This window comes from Lutjanus erythropterus, chromosome 23 (assembly GCF_056507025.1).
Source record: "Lutjanus erythropterus isolate fLutEry1 chromosome 23, fLutEry1.hap2, whole genome shotgun sequence".
Lineage (NCBI taxonomy): Eukaryota > Metazoa > Chordata > Actinopteri > Lutjaniformes > Lutjanidae > Lutjanus > Lutjanus erythropterus.
The window spans coordinates 16356743-16381154 of NC_139339.1; the positions used below are offsets into that span (position 1 = coordinate 16356743).

General features: G+C 37.7%; 1 protein-coding gene across 2 annotated transcripts; it reads left to right on the forward strand.

The window, feature by feature from the left end:
- The first annotated feature begins 2337 nt into the window (after positions 1 to 2337).
- LOC146305904 (uncharacterized) lies at positions 2338 to 24228 on the forward strand. Of its 2 annotated transcripts, XM_084712513.1 has the most exons (34): positions 2338 to 2696; positions 2851 to 2907; positions 4758 to 4823; positions 5802 to 5864; positions 6213 to 6287; positions 7073 to 7108; positions 7215 to 7268; positions 7354 to 8460; positions 10458 to 10565; positions 10680 to 10778; positions 10968 to 11030; positions 11636 to 11695; positions 11839 to 11874; positions 11972 to 12034; positions 12116 to 12166; positions 12260 to 12325; positions 12918 to 12989; positions 13085 to 13192; positions 13354 to 13413; positions 14445 to 14525; positions 14663 to 14728; positions 14822 to 14869; positions 14992 to 15051; positions 15350 to 15409; positions 15557 to 15646; positions 17082 to 17192; positions 17309 to 17410; positions 17508 to 17546; positions 17656 to 17730; positions 20142 to 20210; positions 20343 to 20382; positions 20465 to 20522; positions 21552 to 21897; positions 22058 to 24228. In XM_084712513.1, the coding sequence occupies exons 1-34, from the start codon at positions 2676 to 2678 to the stop codon at positions 22460 to 22462; spliced, it is 3915 nt and encodes a 1304-aa protein (XP_084568639.1). In that variant the 5' UTR covers positions 2338 to 2675; the 3' UTR covers positions 22463 to 24228. The 2 variants fall into 2 exon arrangements, with proteins under 2 accessions (XP_084568639.1, XP_084568638.1); XM_084712512.1 differs by lacking the exons at positions 2338 to 2696; positions 2851 to 2907; positions 4758 to 4823; ... (2 more) ...; positions 7073 to 7108; positions 7215 to 7268 and having other exon boundaries at positions 7466 to 8460; positions 15560 to 15646.
- The last annotated feature ends 184 nt before the right edge of the window (positions 24229 to 24412 follow it).

Genomic DNA, 24412 nt, shown 5'->3' on the forward strand with positions numbered 1-24412 from the left:
AGTTGTTCAAATTGTTTTACACACGCTCAATGACACAAATCATCTGTATTATATTAATGTAAGTGGTTTCCTTTATCCCTTTACAATCACTAAAAGAAGAAGAAAGAAGAAGAAAAAATATATCATGAAAACTTGCTGCATTGTAATTTGTTTGTAATGGGAAATACTGTAAATACAGTATAACTGAACTAACATTATGTTCATTTGACTAGAAAGGTTTATTTTTATATTTTCTGAATTCTTAAAATAACTAAAATAAAATAACTGCAACTTGTGTTTTAAAATTCAGCCTTAAAATTTGAGGGTAGTCCAGAAAGAGACCTTTTAAGTTTTGTTTGTTTGTTTGTTTGTTTGTTTGTTTGTTTGTTTGTTTTTTACTTTGTATTCCCCACATATGACAAAGCAATGCTTTAAGGATTCCAGACTATACTATTGAATTTGAGCTATGAATGCTAATAGACTACACTGCTAATAGTTTTGATCAGGTGCGTTAAGCAGTCACAAGAAACAAAAAGTAATTGTCAGTCTTATTGTCAGATTTACTTTGTCTTCAAAGAGCTTCTGCCATCTGCTGGATAAATGATGTTACTGTCTATGTACACAAGTCAGCAGCTGTCAGACATAATGAGAGCAGTTTGTATGACTCTTATTCAATGATATGCATATTTATAAAGAATATATAAAAATTGGCAAATTCTACAGATTAAAAATAATTATAAATCCATGTTTCTTAAAAAAAAAATCATCACAGTTTTTCTCACTGAGTTTTCATCTGCATTTGACATCAGAGTAAGTTTTATGTTAACAATATGACCACTTGGTTTTAAATTCTCTACACTAGATGCTCTTAATCTGTCCTTAGGCCACACCTCTGCTGTGACTAAGACAAACCTGATTTTGGGATCAATACTTCTCTGCTTTGTTGTTTCAGCCGGTTTTGTTTGCATTACCTCATTACTGTTAAATACTCTAATCTGATTGGTCAGTTACAGCATTCAACGCTCTGATATTTCTGTATAACAGACAATGGCTATGAAGAACAAACCATAGTTATTACGAACATATTGTCGTTATGGACGCACATCTGATCATAGACTCTGTAGGAGCAATAAAATCATTGTTAAATACAGAAAATCATTTTAAGATTAATATTTTGTATCAAAGTATATTGTTTTGTTTAATATAGATAACCATGTAATGTACAGTGAGCTGGTCATTATTGCAAAATAAACCCTTTCAGGATGATTCAAGTTTATTTTGCAATAATGACCTCCTCACTGTACATTATCTCTTATTAACCACCACTTGAACAATTATCATTTTTTGCAACTAAATTTTAAGATTCAAATCAATCTCATGAGAAAATCTTGAAAAACTACAAAGTGTCTAATGTAGAAAATGATTTAAGAACGTGTTGCTGGAATTGATAAAGAAATAAAATGTTAATCTTTGTTTATGTCTGTGTTTAATTGCATGAATATTTGTTACACAGTGAGAAGCTACTGTAAATCTGCAGTATGTGTCGGTCAGTGATTTTAAACCTGCAGAGTTTCTTCATCTGTCAGCGTGAAGCTTCAGTACGTGAACACACCTGGACCACACCGTCCGGTTGAGTGGGCGAGGACAACCGGTCGGTTTACATTGAGATGAAATTTGGTGGAAAGTTAAGTGTCATGCCAACACTGTCAGAAAGAGGCAGGAAGTAATGTCAATCGGCCTTCAAAATAATAGTGAAAACTATCAATTTAAGGAAATGAAGAATCTTTTTAAGAGGGATAGAACAATTAATTGAACATTTGAGGCTACTGCAGTTTTATTCTGTTAAAGGTGATATGTGTTTTTAAATGAAGTATTGTCCTGCTGCAGAGATGCCCAGGGGCCATATTTCCTTCATCCTGTTTAATCCCATATAGGAAATGCTAAATACTCAGTCCAACATCATTTATCAACTTTTAAGTCTGTTACCTATCAACTGACACTACTTTTATCATCTCTAAACAACCCTGTAAAGTTTTTTTAACATCAAAACATACGGAAACATAATGAAACATGCAAAGAAAAAAAAGAAGGAAAAAGAAAGAAAGAAAAGAAAAAGAAAAAGAAAAAAGAAATGGATAGAAATCAAAAGATGTTCATTTGTTATAATTGAAATAATGTAACCTTGAGAAATATAAGAAATAGAGTGGGCTATGATAGCAGAAGTTAGGTCTTTATTTTGGTAAGTTATGATGCTTGTGTTGTACACTTTTCCTACTTTAAGTTATAATAGCAACTTACAAATTCCACTTATTTGGTAAATCAGGTCCGAACAGAAAAGATAGGAAGTGTAAATTAATATTTTAAGTATGCAAAGTAACTTTACTGGATGATTCGAAATAGGTCGAATTTATTCACAACAGTGTCTCAAGACAGAAATGAAGCGTGGCTGAGCATGCGCAAGTCGAGTCTTTTATTTTGAAAATGTCGATTCCGGATGTGTAGGTACACCTCGTGGCTGACTGGACACAGGTGCGTCAAAGTGAGAGATAATTACCAACTTGAGTCCTGTCAGTCAGTCCCGAGGACACACTGACGCGTTACAATGCAAAGGACACGTTTTTACGCATGAGTCTCATCCATGTGGAAAATAATCCGGTTTGACCTCATAAACAAATATTAAACCAACTTTACGGACAATGAGGGGAGACACAACCACGGTAAGTCTGCAGTTATTCAAGTTAAAACCTCGAATAAACAATGTGCGATTGATGCAAGCTCATTTTAGTGTTTTAGGGGAAGTTTTTAAAGTTTTGAAAAGTATTTTGAAACATGTTATTTCTCTCTTCTATTTGTAATATAAATGCTCATCAGGAGACTGAGGTGGAGGAGGTGGATCATGGAGACTCTGCAGCTGGAGAAAGAAGACCTGTGAGTACTTTTAAAACAGGTCTTGGTCTTGCGCTGGTTAAATGGTGTAAAACAGTGGAAATCAGCCGTGGGATGTTGCGTAAAACCAAACCCAGAGTGTTATGATGTCAGCTTTTATGAATGTTTTGCGTCATGTCTGTGACTGATGGCTGTTTGCACACATTCATGAATGAAAGAGTCTGCTGTTGGTGGATTGACTTCATCCTGTACTTTCTTGTACAACAGTCTGATAGTACAAAATGGACTGCAGCTTTTGTTAAATGCTCATCACGATTTTCCAAAGTGACATCTTCAAATTGCTTCTTTTGTTCAACCAACAGTTCAGAACCCAAAGACTCTTCGTTTACTATCATGAATAAATACGAAAATCAGCAAATCCTGACATTTAAGAAGCTGGGACCAGAAAATGTTTTACATTTTTGCTTCGGAAATGACTGAATTAATAATGAAAAGAGCTGGCAATTAATTTTCTTTCCATTAACCAGTTGATTAATCAACTCAATGCTGCAGCTCCAACTCTGTTACAATTGGAATTAAATCCCTTTATATCAGTTTATTTAATAGAAAAGCATCGTTGTGAAGAACTTGGTGTTCAGAATGACATATCTAACTCCTTCATACTTTAATGTCAGTTCAAACTAGGGCTGATCAATTCATTGAAAGGCTATCAAAATCACAAGATGGCAAGTGCAAAAAATCACAGAAGCTGCTATTTTTGGAAAAAGGTAAACTGTGTGAAAACATGCTATTTTAAATTATAGTCTCCAGACATAAAGTGAACTGCTCATTTGATTCAGACCCCAGCAAAAAAGAAAAATCACATTGCCACCAGTTAATTATCAGAGTCCCAGAAAATAAAATCTTGACTCCTCCTGTAATCTCGATATCTGTTAAATAATCACAACCCTAACCCCAACCCTTTGCATAGCAGTCAAAAGTTTATAAACCCATAACATGCTAAAAATAAACTATTAAGCACAGCCTTCAGATAAATATAGTAGAATAAAGGGTCCAACAGATACCTTCTGCAGTAAAGAATCACAAAATGGTTAATACGTCCAGCATTTTCAAATTTTACACCCAAAGCAAGACAGTCTTTTAAAACTTAAAATTGCATCGTTTTCATCCATAATTAGCACAGTTCGTTTGTCACCAGTTACTGATGGACAATAGTGGTTATTATTAATTCTTGATCCAAATGATTTCTAGGGACAATGCAGCAGTCACTAGATATTATACAGTAAGTCTCAACCATCTCTACCAAATTCTATGGTCATGGTTACACCTGTAGAGGCAGGAACAATCAACAAATCAATAGTTTAATTGTGATGTAGTGCAGGATTAGGGATAATAGTTATTTAAAATAATCTATATCTAATTTAATATGCACAATAGAAAAGTACCGACACACTGGAATTAGAGCTCCATTTGACCTTTTCAGTGGTCTTATCCAGGCAGGCAGCATCTTGTTGGTCGCCGATGTTTTTGGTGCCCAGCACATATCCCAATGAGCTTTCGTGGATTTTACGTGTTAGTGGTTTTAACCAGCTAGCCAGCAAATCAACATAACGACTTAAAGGCAGAATCAGTAGGATTTGTCCGAGCTGTTCTTAAACGCACCAGGAAGACACCAGGACGTAAAAAACAGACATTTTAGTTTGGTAAAGCATCCCAGGCACAGCAAAATAATGAGAAGTATAAAAAAAAAAATCAGACACCACCACAAACTAAGTGATGATTGAAAGGGATTATATTTATGAGTCTATACAGGTTTTTTTTTAGTAAAATGTTGCATGTTGTGCCTTTAAACAATGTGGATTGTTTTGTTTGTCCGTGTGTCTTTTCTTCAGAGTATTGTGAAGCTACAAAACATGCTGAAGAAAGTATCACACAGCCCTTTCCATAACCAATACAAGGTGAGTGGCTAAAATAACAAACTGTCACACACATCCACTCAATTATTACATCTCAAACACACACCCAAATACCAGCTCAGTAAGTACAATAAGGGAGTTACATTTGACTTTGTCTTTCCTTCATGCAAGCTTGACCCTCATTTCCAGTTTGTGCTTGAATATAAAAGAAGGAACATATAGACTAGAACGCTCCACCAAGGTTTCATTTAATGTAAGATGAGAACTAATCAGAGTTTAGTAAAACTCCGTTTAAAATTTAAAATTAATCTCTGCTTAGTAAAGCCAACTTTATTCATGTAAAACAAAATTAATCTGATTGAATAAATGTGGAGGTGCTTGCTTACTCAAACTAAAATAAATAAATAAGACTAAATTAACTTGAGGGCTGTTGGGACCCAGTAAGTATTGAAATGTATTCTGTATTCTTGAACAAAACATTGCATTGTTTGTTTGGTAGCCGGATAACAAAAGTAGGTAAAAAAAAAAAAGAAGTAATATTTCATGCTAGCAAGCTAAATTAGGGGGGAAAAATTAATACTTGCTAGAAGTTGCTGAAAAATACTATGTTGTCTGTTAGGTCAATTAAAAGTTTAAAAGGTTATAGTTGCTGGCTATCTAAAAAAGAAAAAAAAAGTTATCTTGTTAAAGGTTTAAAAAGTTTTATTGTTTGATAGCTAAAAAGTTGACAAAACATTGTATTGTGGTTCAGCAAAGATTTTTTTTTGCTCAATCCATCCTAAAAGACAGCTGTTTAATGTTAATACTGGGTTGCAGTGAAGACTGTAGTTCAAAGTTTTGGTGCAGCAGAATTAAATTTAAGGTAGGTAAACTGAGGTTTAAATTGAATCTATCTTGATTTTAAGCTGGTTTAAAAGTTTGGTGCAACATAATTTAAAACTTGTTGGTGAAACCCAGCCATAGTTTAGCTTCCTTTATGATAATGTGTGTTTAATGTTTTCTTTATATTTCTCTTCTCAGACTCTTGTTTCATCATCCTCTGATTCCAGTGGATCATCTGCGAGTGAGTCTCGAAACAAACAGGTCAGAGAACAAACAACAAAAACAAAAGTGCAGATTCTTTGTTTAAAGGCAAAAAAATCACCTGCAAAAGTTTATTTATAAGATACTCTGTTATATTGTCTTAGTTTAAACACCAAGGCCCCAGCAAAACCATGATTCTCGCTGGAAACCCAACAGAAAGTGTAGACATGTGCCGAAGTGTTGACAAATGTTTTGTTTACATTTCTGACAAGCAGTAACACATGACTGACATATCAGAGTGGTTTGGAATGCATGAGAAGTACGACGCGTGACTTCCCACGCTTCCAGAAATATGTCTTGTTATCTATTTATCATCATCAACTCTATTGTGGTCCACAGGACGGTGAGTTCTTCAGTGATCTCTCAGCTGCTGTGACAGATGTGACAGATGTGACAGACAACCACCAGCTCCACTCAGGACAGGTGAGAAGAAACGTCTGCAGAGCATACAACATGTGGTACCCCCGAGATTTAGCTGAAAAGACTCAATTTTGCCTCCTGAAATGGAATATTTGTAAGCGGTGGTTTGTGAGAGAGTGTTAGTTCATATTTTCACAAACACACATCTTCCTTGTCCTCAGAACGGTAAAGACGGGGGATAATCATCATTCTGGTGTGTCAGGGGTTAAAACCACACCCTCTCTCTTGTTTTGTTCTTTTGAAGTACAGTGTGATGACTGTGCCTGTTATTGTGAGATCTTTGCAATGTGTGGGCGTGTTTGTGTGTAAGCAGTCTGACTAGACCTTTCTATTAATAAGTCATGAGTCTGAAATTAACAAATAGGGCAGGTTTTTCTCAGTGTAATCCAACTTTGCTGTCAACTGTCCCAAACCTTGCGAACCATTGTCTCAAATTGAAGATTCTTTTTTTTAGAGGTGCTGCTTTCACCCAAAAAGGGAAGGGGGCATGACACAGGAGCAAAGCAACTTACCATCCTGTGATTGGCCAAAGATTTTCATCATGGCTAGATTTTCTAAAGTTTGAAAACAGAGTCAAAAAGAGGAACAGAAGTCTAGTTTTCTCTCAGGCAACTTGAATTACATTTTGCTTAAATGTTATTGTGGAACTGTTGCCCGTTAACACCAGAAATAAACTGTCTACCACAGCTTTAATTTCATATTTTGCTCATGTTGTTTTCAGTATATGTACTGCTGCTTCCCAGCAATCATTCACAGTGTAACACATCTGCTGTGTCTAATTCTTTCAGAGTGGTGTACAGGAACTGCCCCATTCAAGTCCTCAGGTACATTTTTAGATGCCAGTGTAACTTTGTTTTCAGCACCCTGTCAACTTTCCAAATGAGATCTAATACTTCATTGTCTTCTGTCTCATTTCTCTTTCTTTATCAGAATGGAGTCAATGGTGGTTTGGCCAGAGCTAACCCTTTTTACACGTATTACCTGGTACATACAACAGTTTTCAGTTTTTCTGTTTTAGTATCTTTCGTTTCCATCATTTCCCCCTAATGACTTTCTATTCTGTTATCAGGAATCAGGCAGCAAAGGTCGTGTAGTGGAAGACATAGGGAGGAAAACCTCCGAAGTAAACCTGGACACCATCTTTGTCCCTCCTCCTGAATTTCAGAGTTCACCTCTGGACCTTCAAACTGGAATAAAGGTTACAGAAAATGGAGCCAAGTTTTCTGAACCTCAGAAGGATCTATTCCAAGCCCTTACCCCCAACCAGACGTCAACATTGGCCCAAAATGGATCTGCCAGTGGCCATTTTCATGATGTAACCATGGACTCACTGGACTTATTCAAGCAAAGTCCCGCTCAAACATTGAACCTCTCAAAAACCTTGCAGTTAAAAAGCTCAGACCCGTTTAAAGATGAAGGGGTCAATCTTTTCCAGGCTGCTAAAGAAGAGAATTTAATCCATACCGAACGCACTACAGAGGTGAATCTCTTTGATAAATCTCCCAGTATTCTTGCAGACCCATTCCAATCTCCTTCAAACATGGAGGATGATCTGTTCTGGTCTCCACAGAACCCGTTTCGTACTGCCACAGCCAATGAAGCAAGTTTGTTTCAAGCAGTTCCAACTAAAAGTGAGGAACTCTTCCACGTAGGGGAAAACAAACAAGATTCCTCTGCAAAAGACCTTTTTGGCACGTCATCTGAGAAAAATCTGGATGTATTTTCACCGTCTTCCTCCTCTATGGTCGACCCATTCCCAAGCCCAGTTGCGAGGGATTTATTCCAGGATGTTTCCAGTTTGGACGACCCGTTCGGTGCCACTCCCTCAAAACAATACGACCCTTTCCAGGACGTTTCAAATGGGACTCCAGACATCTTCCAGCCACTCCCCTCAAAGACCAGCAGCAGAGATACAGCCTCTGTGGCCGCATACTCTACACCTTTACTCAACAGTGAAGTGAAGTCGGACATGTTTCTGTCCTCGCCAGATCTCTTCAAGGCAGCACCATCAGAGACTCAACCAGCCGTCCAACCGAAGTCTTCTGACACGCCGCTTGATGTCGTCTTGACGACTCCTCAGGGAACCAGTCATGATGTTCTTCAGCCGACTCCCTTCACTCGGGCCAGAAATCTGTCCTTGTCACGCAGCCACCAATCTCCAGCTGACATGACTCATGTATGTGACCATTTGATATTTGATGTTAATACGTTGTACTTTAAATGGACAGTTAACCCACCAAATAAAAAAATCTGTATTGTTCCTCTTGCCTGTAGTGACAGTTATCCATCTAATTTGTTTTGGTGAGTTGCAGAATTTAGGTGATATCAGCTGCATAGATATCGGCCTACTCTAGAATATAATGGAAAAACATGCATTGCATGTAAGATAATTTCCACCAATAAAACAAAAAATATCCTCATGGTACCTCATAATATCAACTATTTATCTCATAGTTTTGACTATTTATGTCATAGTTATGACTTAAGCTCATAATTCCAACTAACTCACATTTCTGACTCATTAACTCATTATTTTGACTTTTTAATCTCAGAATTTTTTCTTTCTAGTTATGACTTATCATGGAGATATTTTTTCTTTTACTGGCAGAAATGTGCTTCCATAGAAATGTCTCTCAGTTCAGTCTACAGACCTTGTTGTGAGCGGTTTCATTACCCACCAACTGTATCACTGCGCAGAGGCCAGCGCACATCTACTCATGGACGGGAGGCTTGTGCTCCTTGGCTGAGCTCTGACCTCTCGTCCGTGAGTAGATGCACACTTCTTTCTGTGTGGTCTACATAGCTTTATAACTCAAAGGCAGTCCATCTTTGTATTTTTGGCCACTGCCTTTGTTGAAAATTTCAACAAAAATGTACAAAAGGCTTTTTTACACCAAACCTATTGCATGCACATTAGATGTGTCGCTCGAGGGTGGAGGCAACAGGGAAATAAAGAATTCACAACTTCTGCATGATCAAGGTAATCGTCATGCAAACAAATGTGCGTTTGTAGTGAAAGCAAAGTTAGCTTACATTACAGAAGTAAATAGGCCTGGATATCAAACGCCAGTAGCCACTTTTTGACTACCAATACTTGACGGGTAATTTGGAAAATACATATGCACGTCAGCGCGGGTATTTTCTCTGATTAACAGCACAAAAGCTGTTAAGACTGTGGTGGTTGTGTCCTCCTGTGTGTACTTTGTCAGCTCATTATGTGCATTAAAACTGACAGTGGTTCCACAGTTAAAAGCCCTGAGTCATCACAGTACCAGACGTCTCCTGTCCGTCCTGTCTGTACCTGATCAGATGCAACAAGTGCTGCAGAAGCTTCTGTCAGTTTGTTTATGGACTGTCATTAAATTACTGTTTAGATTGAACAAAACCAGTTTTATTTTCAGCAACATTTTGCTGACTTGCCCGTATTAGTGAAACTTGATGTGACACACTTATTTTGATTGCAAATGTGTAGTTAATTTAATTTGTATAAATGTTTTTTACTCTGCTTTGTTAAAAACTAGATTCTGATTGGTCATGTACAGCATTCTAAGGATGTTTTTTTTTTTGGTTGTTTGTTTTTTGTTTTTTGTTTTTTGTATAGCAGACTGTTACTATGATGAACAGACTGTAGCTACAGACACAGATCTGATCATAGACTCTGGAGGAACAATAAAATAATTTTTAAATCCATAAAATCATTTTAAAATTAATATTTTGTGTCAAATCACAATAATAACCTGCTCACTCTTACATATTTATGGAAAATTCCTGATTTTATTTCAGTCTCTGTGCCCTTTTGTCCGTTTTCTTTCACCCTCAAGTTGCCTAGTAAAAATTTAAAAAGTTTTTCCTACCTGAAACTGCTCACACGACTTTAGATTATCTTGAGTAACTGAGTCATGATTTCTGGAAAAACATTGCTGTTGAGTTTTTTTTAAATTTATTTTGGCACTTTGAACAGCACAAACCAAGTGCCATTTTAGTCCTATGACATTGGAGATAAGGCAGAAATCTCCATGGCAGGTACCTCCAAAACTCTGGAAGTGAACTGTCTCTTTAAATAGCGTATTAATGTATCTCACTGTACTATAAGACTCATCTATTCGATCAATTCCTCTAAGACATGTTCTGAATCATATGACGTCCACTTTATAACCTCTTTTATGACTGCAGGTGCCGACCTTCAAACGTCCACCAAAGCCTCTTCCTCGAACTCGACTCAAGCCACCCAGGCCAGAGAAGCCACCAAAACCAGAAAAGCCGCCCACACCAGCAAACCCTGTATGTGAAGAACACAGTTTAGCATAACGCTATTACTTCTCTGTTTGTTTAACTCATTAATTTCTCTGTTTATGTATCTGCTGTGCTGCCAATGATCTTCTTTGTTATGTTTAGATCAAAGCTGAACCAGCTGTACCGAAAACTTCCCCTAAACCAGCCTTCAGACCGCTGCCGCTCCCAAAACCAGTTCTTCACCGCAAACCAAAAACTCTGGTATGCATGCTGTTGAAATTTGACCTAATTAGCTGCCTTAATTAGCTTCGGTAACAGTATGTTGTAAATATTTCTCCAGATATCTAATGAGGAACAATATAAGCGTTCATGTGTGGGTGGTTTGTGTAGCCATGAGAACAGAAAATCACTTTTCTCGGGGAATGTTTGAAGTATTTCTTTATTTTACAGGCAAATAAACCAGTGGACCCTGAGAACTATGTTGTCTTTGAGGACGTGCTGCTTATTGGACAAGTGAGTTTTAAGTGAAAGTGATTTTAAAAATGTATAAGTACAAAAGTACTAAGAGTTGAACACTTTTAAAAACCTTTATCTCTGAGTTGAGAGTCAGCTTTCCAGGACAAAGAAGAACAGGCAAACTCATCTGTGGGCAAAGGGGAAAAGATCAGTTGCCTATTTTAGCGGGTTTAGCCACGTTTAAAAACCCTGCATATACGCCTTAATTCTGGTGTAAAACGGTATTAGATAAATGAGATATTTTGTATGCAGAATTGACCTATTAGGCTGACGGTGGAGAATCCAAAATAGAAATCATCTTCTTAATGTGTTTTGAACCTTCAGTGGCAACCTGATCTTGATGTGTGCGTCATAGGAGAGAAAACTATGGCTTTATGGTGGAATTAGAGGAAAAACAGATGAAAAATGGCAAGTAAACGAGCCAATACATGTATCTGCTTTGGGGGAAAAAAAGTTTTGGATGGATGTACTTGCTGATAACCACCCTTAGATCCTACTGCTGTTGAGTTAGAGATATTCATGTTGTGTTTGAGTTTGAGAACATTTTAGAAGAAGCACAACTGTCTTTATAAATATTTGCTTTACTAAAATCCACAAAATAGGAGAAGTGTGTTGAAGACTGGCCTGAAGACAGCCCTGAGCTTAGCCCTGACTTCAAACCAGTAAGAAAACATTTTCAAAGTTCCACTTCAATACTTTCGTCACATACTACTTTGAACTTTCAGCCATGGTCTCTGTGCAAAATAAATGTTCTATCAAAGACATTTCAGCTGATAAATCTTGTTTTTTTATTTTCCTCAATAAGTCTGGAACATTAAGACTACGGCGAGAATCATTAAAAGTAAGAAACTAGTTATTTCTCTTGTTAGAATTGTTTTTTTGTAAGCAAAAATGATAACGATGATAATGATGACATTAAAAAAGAAACTTTCTCTTAGACGAAGGCGGAGTCTGATGGAGGAAGTGGCGAGGATCAAGACGGCCCTGGGAGTCACGCCAAGGTACAATCTGACACTTGGAGTTCGACTTTCTGTGGTTATTAATATAACTTCCAGTAAATAGTTTAATATCTGCTTTTACAGAAAAAGGACAAAAAGTTCAGAATGTCCCTGCTTTCCAGAAGAGGGTCAAAGGTAAGTGAAGCAATGCAAAATGACAGTTTCACTACTTTGGTTGTATTTGGTTTGTTTGTTCGTTTTTATAACTGTAATGATTTTCACTTGTAGGATAAGTTTGCAGATGACTCAAAGGAGGCGAGGAGCAGGACATTACCCACACATAAATCATCAAAGGTAACAAGCAGGGTGTCTGAAATGAAAAATAAATCATGTAAGCATGAGTCCATAAGCCGTAGTCTTAACATTTTTTGGATAAGTATATCCTTAATAAGAAAACAACACTCTGCAGTATTAGACTGGGCTGCACCAACAAGATTAATTTTTAAATCTGATTGAATTGTGATTTAACTTAAAACATGTTGCACCAAACTTTAAAACCAGCCTAATATTAAGAAATATTAAATTTAAACCTCTCTTTAAACATCAGGTTAGTTTTTATTGTAAAACAGGTGCCTTTTTGAGGAAATTCATCTTCAGTAAGAAACTCAAAGGTTTGAGTTAATTTCTTTTAAATGTGGAAGATTAACTCAGTCATGTTTTTAATTAATTGTTTTGACTCTACATCTGTGATACCAGAAAGCCAGTCAAAAAACTGGACTGACAGTAAGTTTAATAAATATTTGAAGTTGAATCACCATCTACTTGCTATACTGAAAATCCAATTAAACACTTGATCCAGAAGTAAAATCTGCTAAAATAAATCAAGACAAAAATGAACACATCGGCGTGATTGCTTGGTTTAAAAGTGAGTGCTTCTGTTTTTCAGGACTATTGTTCAGATATACACATGTCTGCAGAAGAGAACGAAGATGGGGAGCAGAATTGGATGGACTACAAAGTATGATTTTGTTTCGGAAATGATCTTGTTTCAGTATTTACGAGCAGCATTAATAAACCAATGATGGTGTAAAAATGTATTTTTCTGTATGATAGAAGAAACATCTGAAGACCAAAGTCACTCAGCTGCTCAGAAGAGCATCCACTACTTCCTCCGTACCAGAGAGAAAACACATGAATGGACATTTACCAAAAGAATCAAAGGCAAGTCGACTGAAATACAACTGTGGTTTCACTGATGGATATTTAACTCCTTCTGAATGTGCCAGTTTCATTCAAGGGATTCCAGCTCATTCCAGCCTTTCTGTAGTGTGTCTGGAAAAAATAACCACCATTCTGATGATGTTTTCTTAATTCAACAACAGGGCGATGACATCAGTAAGAAAAGCAACAGCAGGAAAGACTCGGTACGACGATGGTCAGAGGTAAAGAGTCAAAAGCGATGTTTGAAAGCACAAGAGTTCTTTTACACAGTTCATAGATTAAGATTTTCAGAAGTGGGGTTGTACGAGGTAGTCAGTCTATTACCTACAGTAGATGGTGGCCAGTTTGTAGAAGCAGACGTAAGTAATGGCACAGAAGTTAAGTAATATACTACTGTGGACAGGGTCAGCAGCAAAACATATTTTAGCCACCTAAAAAAGGATGTACCTAAAAAAAAATTACATATATATCACTGTGTATATATATGTACTGTGTCAGTGTATATATTTAGAATATTTTCACAGCTTTACCTTGCTGTCAAACACCCTTTTCTGGTGGGAAACTCTGTTATATAACTCTGTTATATAAGCCAAATATCACTCTCTCAAAGGGAACCAGACTCCATTGACAAAAGCAGTAATTTTACCTCACTGAACACACGAGTTGCTGGTCTAGCGCTGCCTCGATTGGTTATTCGGCCTGTGTTATTGTGTGATGTCTGTGTTTTTAAGGGTCAGTACGAAATCACCTAAGTCACACAATAAGACAAACTAACTAGCAGATCGAGGCTGCGGTAGACCAGAAACTCCCGTATTCTGCCAGGATAAAATTTGTGTTTTTGTCAATGGAGTTTGGTTGATTTGGAGAGAGGAACATTTGGCTGATACAACAAATATAGTTTAAGATTTGCTGAAGGCAAAGTAAAGTGGTGAAAATATCCTAATTATAGCTTACACTTAAACTAAACCTAAACTTTTGTTGTTGTTTTTTTAGGATTTTGATTATATCAGGCGTTAGCAGCTTAAATTCTCCCCAAATTGCTTTCTTTTAAACATTTCTAAGTGCTGGAAAGAATTCACAAGGTCCAATAATTCATATCCCAATGTCAACACATTTTTAAATAAGTAATAATTGTAGTTTTTCTCAGTAGTTCTCAGCCGTGTGAAAAAATGTTAACCTGTTTATGTTTCTTTTACAAGAAGTGATGGTCTTCTTAAAGAGAGATTTTGATGCAGTGTTTGATTGTCAACAGGGGACAGTTTTGGATGACAGCAGTGGTGAGGAGGAGGATGGAGGAGATGCCCAGCATGAAGAGGCTGACAGCAATGGACTTGTATGCTTTTGTTGTATTTAATTAATGTCGATTCAGCCTAAAGTAACTTGCGATTTCAGACTTAAGACATCTTTAAAGGGAAAACTGTGAATATTCTGGCATGCGTTGATATGAGCAATACAATCTTTTCTCTCTAGAAGAAGAAAAAGAAGATGACAATCAAGTTTGTGCCACACAGAGGATTTGCCATCACTGTTGAAAAGGTCTCACACCTCTACTGTACTTTATACTTCACTGTTTCACAGCATATTTATTGGCAGCTTAATGAATGACTGTCATGTGAAAACTTTCTCCAGAGTGAACTGAAGGGAGCACATGGACACACACCTCGCAAAGGCTCAAAGGTATGACAGCATTAGAACATAGTGGGTTTGTACAGTATGTGTGTGCTCTGTTCATCGTTGCATTTGTGGTATGAAAGCAGTGAAGGTGGCGTGACATGTTTGGAATTTTGTTTTCCCCTCAGGAGAAATCACAAGATGAAGTTTTAGGTGCACATGGCTACACACCTCGTAAGAAGTCTCAGGTAACCATCAGTTCAGTTAACTTTTCAACAACAGCAACAACCTGCATGTAACGGAACAATGATCATTTCCTTGTTGCATAATATGAAGATGAATGGTCTGATTGTTTTCTGAGAATCATTTTTGGTTACTTTGTTTTTAAATGCTGTTTTTAGAATAGCTTTTGGAATTAACTGGCTTGCAAGAGCAAACTTTTTCTTCATTTTCATTTTGAAAAAAATCCACTTCCATAACATGAAATGACTCCATCGCTTGTTTCATCACATGTAAGTTATACAGTAATATTTATTTCACTCTTAGGATGATGGTTTTGAGGATGTAGAGGAGCTGAAAGTGCACAATCTCCAGTCATCTAGCAAGGTACTATTTCTTTTGTTATGTTGTTTGACATAGCTAAAATGTACATTTATATGTATTTTTGTGTCTGTGTTGGAGTTATTTGCTGACTTTATTCATTCTTGAGACATTTTTTTCTGTGGCTGGGTACACATGTTTTTTTTAAATTAGGAGGACATGCTGGATGACACCAGTCCTCAGAAAAAGAAGAGCAGCTTCTCAGCAGAGGAGTTAGACGATGACGAAATAAACTGGATGCAGGTTTGCAAACTGATATTTTTTATATCTGAAACCAACATTTTTGTGACGGTTGTACCAGTGACAGGCTGACAGCAGCAGCAGTACTAGACACACAGTGTAACCACTTTGTAAAAACACCATGCGATGTAACAGAAAGAGCAATCAGGGCACCGGCCCTCCTGACAGAACAGATTAGCAACAATAGAGAAAATTATCATAAGTGCTTGTGCTGTCAAACGCACCATTAAATGTCTCTCTCAGTGAATATAAGAACAAGCCCTTCACTGAACACGTGTTGCATCAGACTGTTATATAAGACACACGGAAGCAGAGTGATTGATTGTACTTCAGATTTTATCCAGAACAGAGAGAAGGTTCTTTTCCAATTAGACATCAATGTCTGTTTTGATTTTATTCCACCGGAGGAGCTGATTGCAGTCATTCTACACTGTGGTTGTGATTCTACCACGCATGCTACAGTTCGTCCCAGAAGAAAGTCTTGGTTTTGCTCTGCCTCAAATATGCATCAAGTCTATTTTTAATAGATGATGTGTCAACCTGCACAGATGAGATCAAGCAGGCAGGAGGTTACATACAAAAATGGGCAGGAGAACCCATTTATTTAATTTAATTTTCAAAATACAAGACCCTGATCAGACTCGCAATCATGAAAACAGACCAAAAAAAAAGCATTTAGGTACGCACCCTACTTACCCATCGTGGAAGCAAGGACATATTACCAAACCAGCAAAATCTAAGCAATTTAAAATAGTCAGGCGGGTTAAATGGTCTGCCTCTGAAACGCTGCTGGTGGAGCATGAAGCTGTGTGGAGGATCAGATGCAACATGGCCAGTGGAGGAGGATTTATCAGTGTTATATGCAAGTATTTTAATTTAAAACATGGAAAAATGAACTAAAATTACCAGGATGTGAAAAACATCCATGAGGTCTTTGTGTTGCAGAGATATCCACTGAAGTTAGCATGCTAACCATTTAGCTCCAGCCTGTCTTGAAATACCACATACCACTTCAAGGGCACACCCTACCCAAAACGCTGCTCTGCCCCCATCTTCCTCAGCAGCAGGCACACAGCCTCTGTGTTCAGTTCCCGTCCTGCCATGTTCACTGGGAGGTTGCTGAGCCTGGTTCTGTTGTCAACCAGCTGGGCTCTGGTTCTGGCTCTGATTTCAGAGCCACTCCCTGTCAGCACTCCCTGCTGGGCTGCCCCCGCCGCCTCAGGCCTGGAAACTTCTTCCCCCCAGCAGAGTTCTTGTGCAAGAGGTGTAAACACAACATGACTAACTGATCAACAGATACATTTTGCCTCAGGAGGCAGTTACCCTGGTGACGCGGCTCCCACTATTTTTTGGTGTATGGATTCATGGGTGATCTCTTCTAACATATTGCACATTTAGCTTTAATTAACAGAATATTTATTGTTTTTTTTTCTGTCAGAAAAAATCAAAACATAAAGGCCCTGTTCCCCTTCCACGCAAAGCTAAGACTGCCGATGGACAGATTGAACCGATTGGATTCAGTCAGCACGTACCTCCGCAAGCATCTAATGTATGTTTAATGTTGGTTTTAATGCACAACATAAGCATGGGATATTATTATCATACAGTTATTCAGTTTAATTTTTTTTGTGGTATTGACTTTATTTCTGACACATATTTTTGCAGGATGCCTTCGCTGAGGATGACATCACTCAGCCAGGCTCAGATTTCATGAGTCCCAGAGAGATGTATGACAGCGAAGACGATGAAGTGGAAACCTTCAAACCGGTTTGACATATTTTCCACTTCATGTGCACTTTTACTGCTTTACTCTGGGGATGTCTAATATGTGATTCTCAAACTGTTTTTTTTTTCTTTTCATCAGAAGAAGAAATTTAAAGGCTTCAAAAAAATCAAGGCTAAGGTGAATCACTTATGTCTAATCACATGAGCAAAGGTTTTGCTCTTATTAGATTATCAGATCTTTAAAAACAAGAGAATGCTCATTTTTCATAAACTTTTTGTCACACCAGAGTAAAGCCATGCATCTAGAGTGTGAGGATCCACCAGGAGCAACGTCTAGTGACTACCTGTCAGAGGCCGCTAAGGTATGTTTGGAAAATACAGCTAGATATTTAAACGATCAGTCGACGTTTTGCCTACTAAGTTAAGATCAAGCTTGAATTCTTTGGCAGTGATTAGTATCAAAACGGTATGTCTTTAATCCTTAGATAAACCTCTTCCTGTTTACCTCAAACCGGTTATAATGAGTGTCCCAACGAATGGCCCAGTTTTTAATATTTATTTGGCCCACAGCTTCACTTCTCTTACATAAACTATCATACGACTGTAACTCGTGATGCAGCAACACACAGTTTGGGTTGATCGACTTGATGGTTGACTCTGATCACGCAGTTTATTTTGGTCTGGAATTTTCCAGTGAGTCAGAAGAGACCTGGCCAGTCTTATGGAAAACACATACTGCATAATACTGTTCTGTATTAATGTATCGTCTGCCTGCATCCTAAAAATAAAAACAAATGAAAACTTTTCCTTTTTCTATTGTACACTAATGAATAGTTAAGACACTTAATGACAAACGGTTTTATTTGCTTACTGACTAAATCACTGGTTCCCATCCTCCATTCATGAGGCCTTCTTGATTTTAAGAGTTGTAAGAAAACTTGAGGAAAAAACAAACTTCAGAAAAAACATAAAAAAAAACAAGGACAAAAAACTAAATAAAATCTATACAGTTGGCCTATATCGCAATTCATACATTTAAAAACTAAAATGAAATTATTTTTCTTTTACTTGTTTATTGCCATTTTCCAATTTTAAACATACATAATACCCAGCTCTGTAGATAACAAAACTAAACAAGAGCAGATCTGTTTATTGCTATTTTTCACACACTCAGTACTCACAGCACTGTACCATTTTGAAAAAAAAAAGATATTAACGATAATTAAAAAGAAATATTATATATTAAAATACACAGCAAAGGCACATGTGTAAGGTAAATATGATCATGATCAGAATGTGACCACATCTGGAAGTGGTCTGGTCCACATTGTGTTCAGATCTTATGTCACTCTGAACACAATCCTTACACAACGTAACATTGATACAGATATTTGTTTTTAGCTAACAAAAAATATAAGTTGTTCAAATTTAGAGAGCGAGCAAGAGAGAAGGAGACACTGTGTGTGCGACCAATCGCGTGCGCTGAATTAATCTGTGTAACTGATCTGCTGTTAACAAGGCGTATAATTTATCTTGTCACAGAGTTGCCTCCACACCTGCAGTGCAACACACAGAACAAACTGAAAAAACGTTTTTATACCAAGAAAGGATTGACCTCATGTATTCCATTGACCAAATTTACAAGAGGGACAAATAATGAAGGATTTGTTGTAGATGGTGTTTCTCAAAGTTAGTGACGTTTCCTCTAAATCAACAACCCACAAAACTTTTTTTATAAGGGATTCTGAAGCTGATTTGCCGCCACCTCAAATTACTCAGGCGCAGGTTTTGCTCTCGAGGCTTGAGACCCAATCTTAACGAGGATAATGACGATGCATTAAAAATACCAGGTGTAATTAGATTGTTTATTATCTGGATATCCAGATACAGATTGCATTTTAAGACCAGTGTGGTGTATGTCAGGGGTCATCAGGGTAGTCAGTGATAGAAAAGGGGTCCCGTACGTTCATTCAGCTTAAAAAGTATTTATTTCTCATTTGAAAAGTATTAAACGTGCATTAATTAATCAATCTATCAGTTGTTTGGTCTATAATATGGTGGAAACCCAAGATGATGTCCTTAAATGTCTTGTTTTGCCCACAACCCAAAAATATTCAGTTTACTGTCATAGAAGAGTAAAGAAACCAGAATATATATAATATTTATTTATTTATTTATACATTTATTGAATATCAAAATAGTTGGCAATTAATTAATTAACATGCTCAGGAACATTCATTTATGCACAAATTAAGTCTCTACAAGATTTATTAATAAGGTCTATTGTGAATTGGGTGGTGATGCATTCAAAAAGTTTGGGAAACGCTGCCTTGAGGAAAAAGGTTGGAAATGACTGGATTAAATCATGAGTGCAGTGTCCTGACAGAGCTTCACTGTTTAATCCGAGAGTCAGATTTTTACAAATCTTGTATCTGAATAATTCTTGCACAACAGACCATCTGGATTTTTTGGCGCACTGAGAAACAGAGAAACCATTATGAAATGTTGTTGTTTTCCACTGTTTGCCGAGTTATCTCCATTTCTCTGTTCCTGATGGGACACATTCCTTTGACATGTGACGGGTCCAGTTCAGCAACATTGCGTAGATACTCACAGACACACCAGCGAGTGCGTAGACAAGCCTCAATAAAAACACAGACCTGAGTTAAATAAAGGCAGGTTTTGATGACTAATCTATGTGGATATTATTAAGTGTGTAGCAAAGACCTGGTGACGCATTCACTGGCTTATTTTCGTCTCCCGTCTCGTGCAGGCGGAGTGGCTGGCTGCTCAGATGGACGAGCGTGCTATGGCAGGCTCGGAGGATGAGGACGAGGAAGGGGTCGGTTTCTCTTAAAACTGAAATATTCCTCTACACCACCATGCATTTCCTGTGTATTCAAATGAGTAATATTCAGTTTTTGTAGTTCAGTGCTCAGGTGTGACCCACCATGCTTTTGTTTTGTTGTAACAGGACACTGACAGTCTGATGGAGTGGTGGTACACTGTGGAACGTGAGTCACTGTCAGACTTATCTTAACTTACGCATTCAGACAGCTGAACTTCATTAACAGCTGTTGCTTGACTGTATTTCAGAATGGGATGAGGTGCCATCAGACGAGGAGGACAAAATCATAAAAGAGGATGAGTCCAAGTACGTCCATCTATATACGTTTTTTAGAAGGAAGAGTGTACAGATCTGTCCAAGCTGATACTTTGACAGTGTGCTGGAGGAGTTGTTTCTGCTTCTGCTGAACCACTGAATCAGATCACTGATTGCAGCAGGAAAAGTGAAATAATTAGTCAGTCTTTTAGCTGATCAGCAGAAACATAATCTGTAAATATTTGGATGATAAATTAATCCTTTCAGTCTCATTTCAAGTAAAAATGCCAAACATTTACTGGTTCTAGATTCGGTGCTTTTCTTTGTCATCTATGACACTGAACTGAGTATCTTCTGGTTTTGGACCACTGGTTTGAAAAAAGAAGTAATTTGACCTTTCACTTTGAGAAATCCGTATTCTGACAGTTTCAAGACAAAACAACTGTCAAGAAAATAAATTTGAAGAATTGAAGATGCGCCGAGTGATTGGCTGATGACCAGTGACCAGTCATTCAGTGTCAGATATATGCAGCTGTGTGCCTGTTAAATTTACAACCCCAGTTCCCAAAACATTGGAACATTGTGTAAAATTTGAATAAAAACAGAATGCAATGTTTTGCAAATCATTTTTGACTTGCATGAAACTTTGGTTTGTGTAAATATACACTCTTCCTGAATTTGATCCCTGAAACACATTTCAAAAAAGTTGCGACAAACAACAAAAGACTGAGAAAGATGTGTAAAAAGATGTGAAATGGAACATTTCATAGGTGGTTGTATTGTGATTGGGTATTAAAGGGGCGTCCTTAGAAGGCTCAGTCATGAAAAACTGCGTGGGCAAATAGTTTAACAACATTTCTCAGTACACCATCTATAATCTATTAATCATTAAAATATTCAGAGAATCCAGAGAAATCTCCTGACATGAAGGGGCAATGCAAAACATTGAATACCTGTGACCTTTGACCTTTCAGGCATTCCCCTTCAAAAACTCCAGATTATCCCTATTAGGTGCTGCTTCCCAACTCCACGCCGTACTTACTGAGAATAACCTTACTGTGGCTTTCAAATAAATCCCAGGTCTTTCACCATCTTGGCGGACAAGGTTCATCACGGCTTGCGCGTTTTCAACAAGGTCTTCACAGAGCGAGCCGAGGTCCTCTGGCACTCTGTCATCACACTCCACGCCATCGCTGACGACATCAGCAATTTCCACCACAAGGCCAAGATCGCGGGCATCACTGGCGGCACCACCACAGCTGTTGGCGGCGTGACGGCCATCGCCGGTTTGGCTTTGGCACCCTTCACCTTTGGTGCCTCTCTCGTGGTCACGGCTGTTGGTGTGGGCGTAGCAACGGCTGGTGGTATCACCTCAGCCTCTGCAGCTATCTCAGATAATGTTAACAACATGCACGACCGGAAGAAGGTAAGCGGCAACATTTTTAAATGCGTCCACGCCTCTCATTTCATAGTCCTGTTACTCTGCTCTTTGTGGTTCTGGTACTCTGTTCTATCATTTTGTGGTTGTGGCCATTGACTTTTTCATTTTGTAACCAAAGACTTTCCTTCCTCCTTTCCTTCTCTAGGTGGAGACTGTACTGGAGGAGTATGAGGATCACCTGCTGGACATCGGGAAGATCCTCCACTTTGTCAATCACGGCTTGTACAAACTCCGTGGCCACCCTTTCCTCAGGTCCGGCACCCAGCACTACTCGCAGGACTGGGAGATCCGCAGGGCCGTCCAGATGATCAGCTTGGTGGACTCGCCTGTGATGCGAGCTGTAGAGATAACGGACGCAGCGGTCGCTTCCGTCCAAGGACTCTTCAAAGGCATGGACAAGTACTTCATCAAGGACTCCCGGGAGCTGAAGAAAGGCTGCAAGAAAGAGGTGGTGGGTCAAATAAAAGAGGTGGCAAATGTGCTCAATGACGGGATAGTGGAGCTCAATGCCATCAGAGAGGAGCTACAGGATGCAACTGGGAGTATCTGAGCATCAGCCTACATGACGCCACTTTAACTATCAAAGAATACGAGCGCCCTCTGCTGGATACATCAGGGAACTGTTGGTTCAAAGGACTTCATGGATGCAGTAAGTCAGTATCTGCTGTTCAGGCAGTTTCAGATAGTAAAACGGTGTATGAGGCCAGACAGTTGATAGTATATTACGATAAATTGCAGATGTCCTACAGGAAATACTTATTATTTTGTGATTTTAGCAGAAGTTCTGTAGATTATTCGTGTTGTATTTATATTATATTGTAAGATTTACACACAGGGACTTGTCAAAATAACAGGGAAACAGACACTCTTCTTTGTGCACTGTGTGTATTGTTATGTGGGGTATTAGGTGTATAGAAATGTAACTTTGGGGTCACAGATGGCTTCATTTCAACATTGTAATTTTAATTTATCCACCCATTACACACAGTATAAACAGGAGCACCTTACAGTATAATGCAAACCAATACAGCACTGACACAAAATTATGATTGAGTTGAATAACACCTTTCTGACACAGATCTAACAAAACAATCTGTAGAAATTCACAAAATAAGTATTTTTGTTGGAATAGTGTATTAAACATTATTATATTGTCAGCAGTTCTTATTATTTTGTCCAGTCCCTGTATCTCATAGCTGTTTAATTAAACAAATGTAAGCAGGATTCTTTGTAAATAGTAAATTTTTTCACATCATCGTATCAAGATATCTTGTTTTAAGTGTTTTTTTCCTTAAAGAGAAAATGTGACAATGCTCTGTATTCACAAGGAAATGAATGTTGCATATAAGGTAATTTATTTTTAACACATAACTGTATGACATTGCTTCGAATGCTGAGCTATGAAGGGTGTTTTATTGTTGGTTTAAATGTAGGTTGTGGTTTGCAGCTTTTTGTCGCAGGTCAAGTATGTTTGCATTTAAATCCAGATACAGTGTGTCACCATGTAAAATGACTGCACAAACATATATTGTCACTTACCTGAATGACTTGGAAAAACATTTTGTGCACATGTATTTTAGCTATATGAAGAACTGATTTTATTGTTAGAGATATTTTCTATACAAAAACTAGAGACACTTTATTTTACCATGTGGCGGCCATGTAAATGTTTGTGCATGTGTAGAATGATTTCAGCCTGTATGTGTCTCTGTGATCTATTTAACTGTCAAACTCAAAGCTAACTATTCCCATGTTAATGTACTCTGAATACAGAAAGATTTCTGCTGCTGTATGTTTTATTTGTCAGATATTTAGTGGGCGCCGCCTTTACTTTGTCAGTGTATGACTCATCATCATTTTAACCTGAACAGAATGTACCTGTAAAGTTTTAAAATATTCTAACACATTTAATGTAACGCTGAATCTGTGAATAAAGACTGTTTGCTGATGTGTTTGCAAGGTGATGGTGATGCTCCCATGCAGCCCTCCTGCCTGTGTGTTTGTATGAGACTGAAGAGGACAAAAGACTGCTAACATCACTTTAAATTGAGCAGCACTGTATTGTTTGCTGTGTAATTAAAACTATTCAAAGATCCAAATACATGGAAGCAAATAAGAGCTGTAATGAGACTCCTGTAAGCACCTGAATGTTTTAGAAATTTAATTATGAAGACAGGCCAGTATTGAAAGCAGTTCATTCACCATTTATGACCCTCGAGAAATGTGTGGTTGTGGCAGTACCTGCAGACACACTGTCCTCTGCCTGGATTTCCTTATTACTTGTTTTATTTTGTTTTTCTCGGGACACTTTATTAATACCAACGTGTTGGGACAGGACATAATTGTGCCCATACCACTAAATTTCTTGGAGTGTATTGTTTTATTTTGAAAACCATTAGTCTGTGTCTGTTGACTAAATCCCCCTTTTTGAATTTTCCATAAACCTTGAATTTTGAGACCTTTATTAGGGTCCACAAATGAAATATTCAGTTTCTTTTTT

What these genes read in the sequence shown, in the direction of transcription:
- LOC146305904 (XM_084712513.1), top strand. Translation starts at nt 2,676, where the DNA reads ATGAGGGGAGACACAACCACG. An exon ending in CTTTTTACACGTATTACCTG is followed by an intron (nt 7,269 to 7,353) that starts GTACATACAACA and finishes TTCTGTTATCAG; the next exon opens with GAATCAGGCAGCAAAGGTCG. An exon ending in AAGTGGAAACCTTCAAACCG is followed by an intron (nt 17,411 to 17,507) that starts GTTTGACATATT and finishes TCTTTTCATCAG; the next exon opens with AAGAAGAAATTTAAAGGCTT.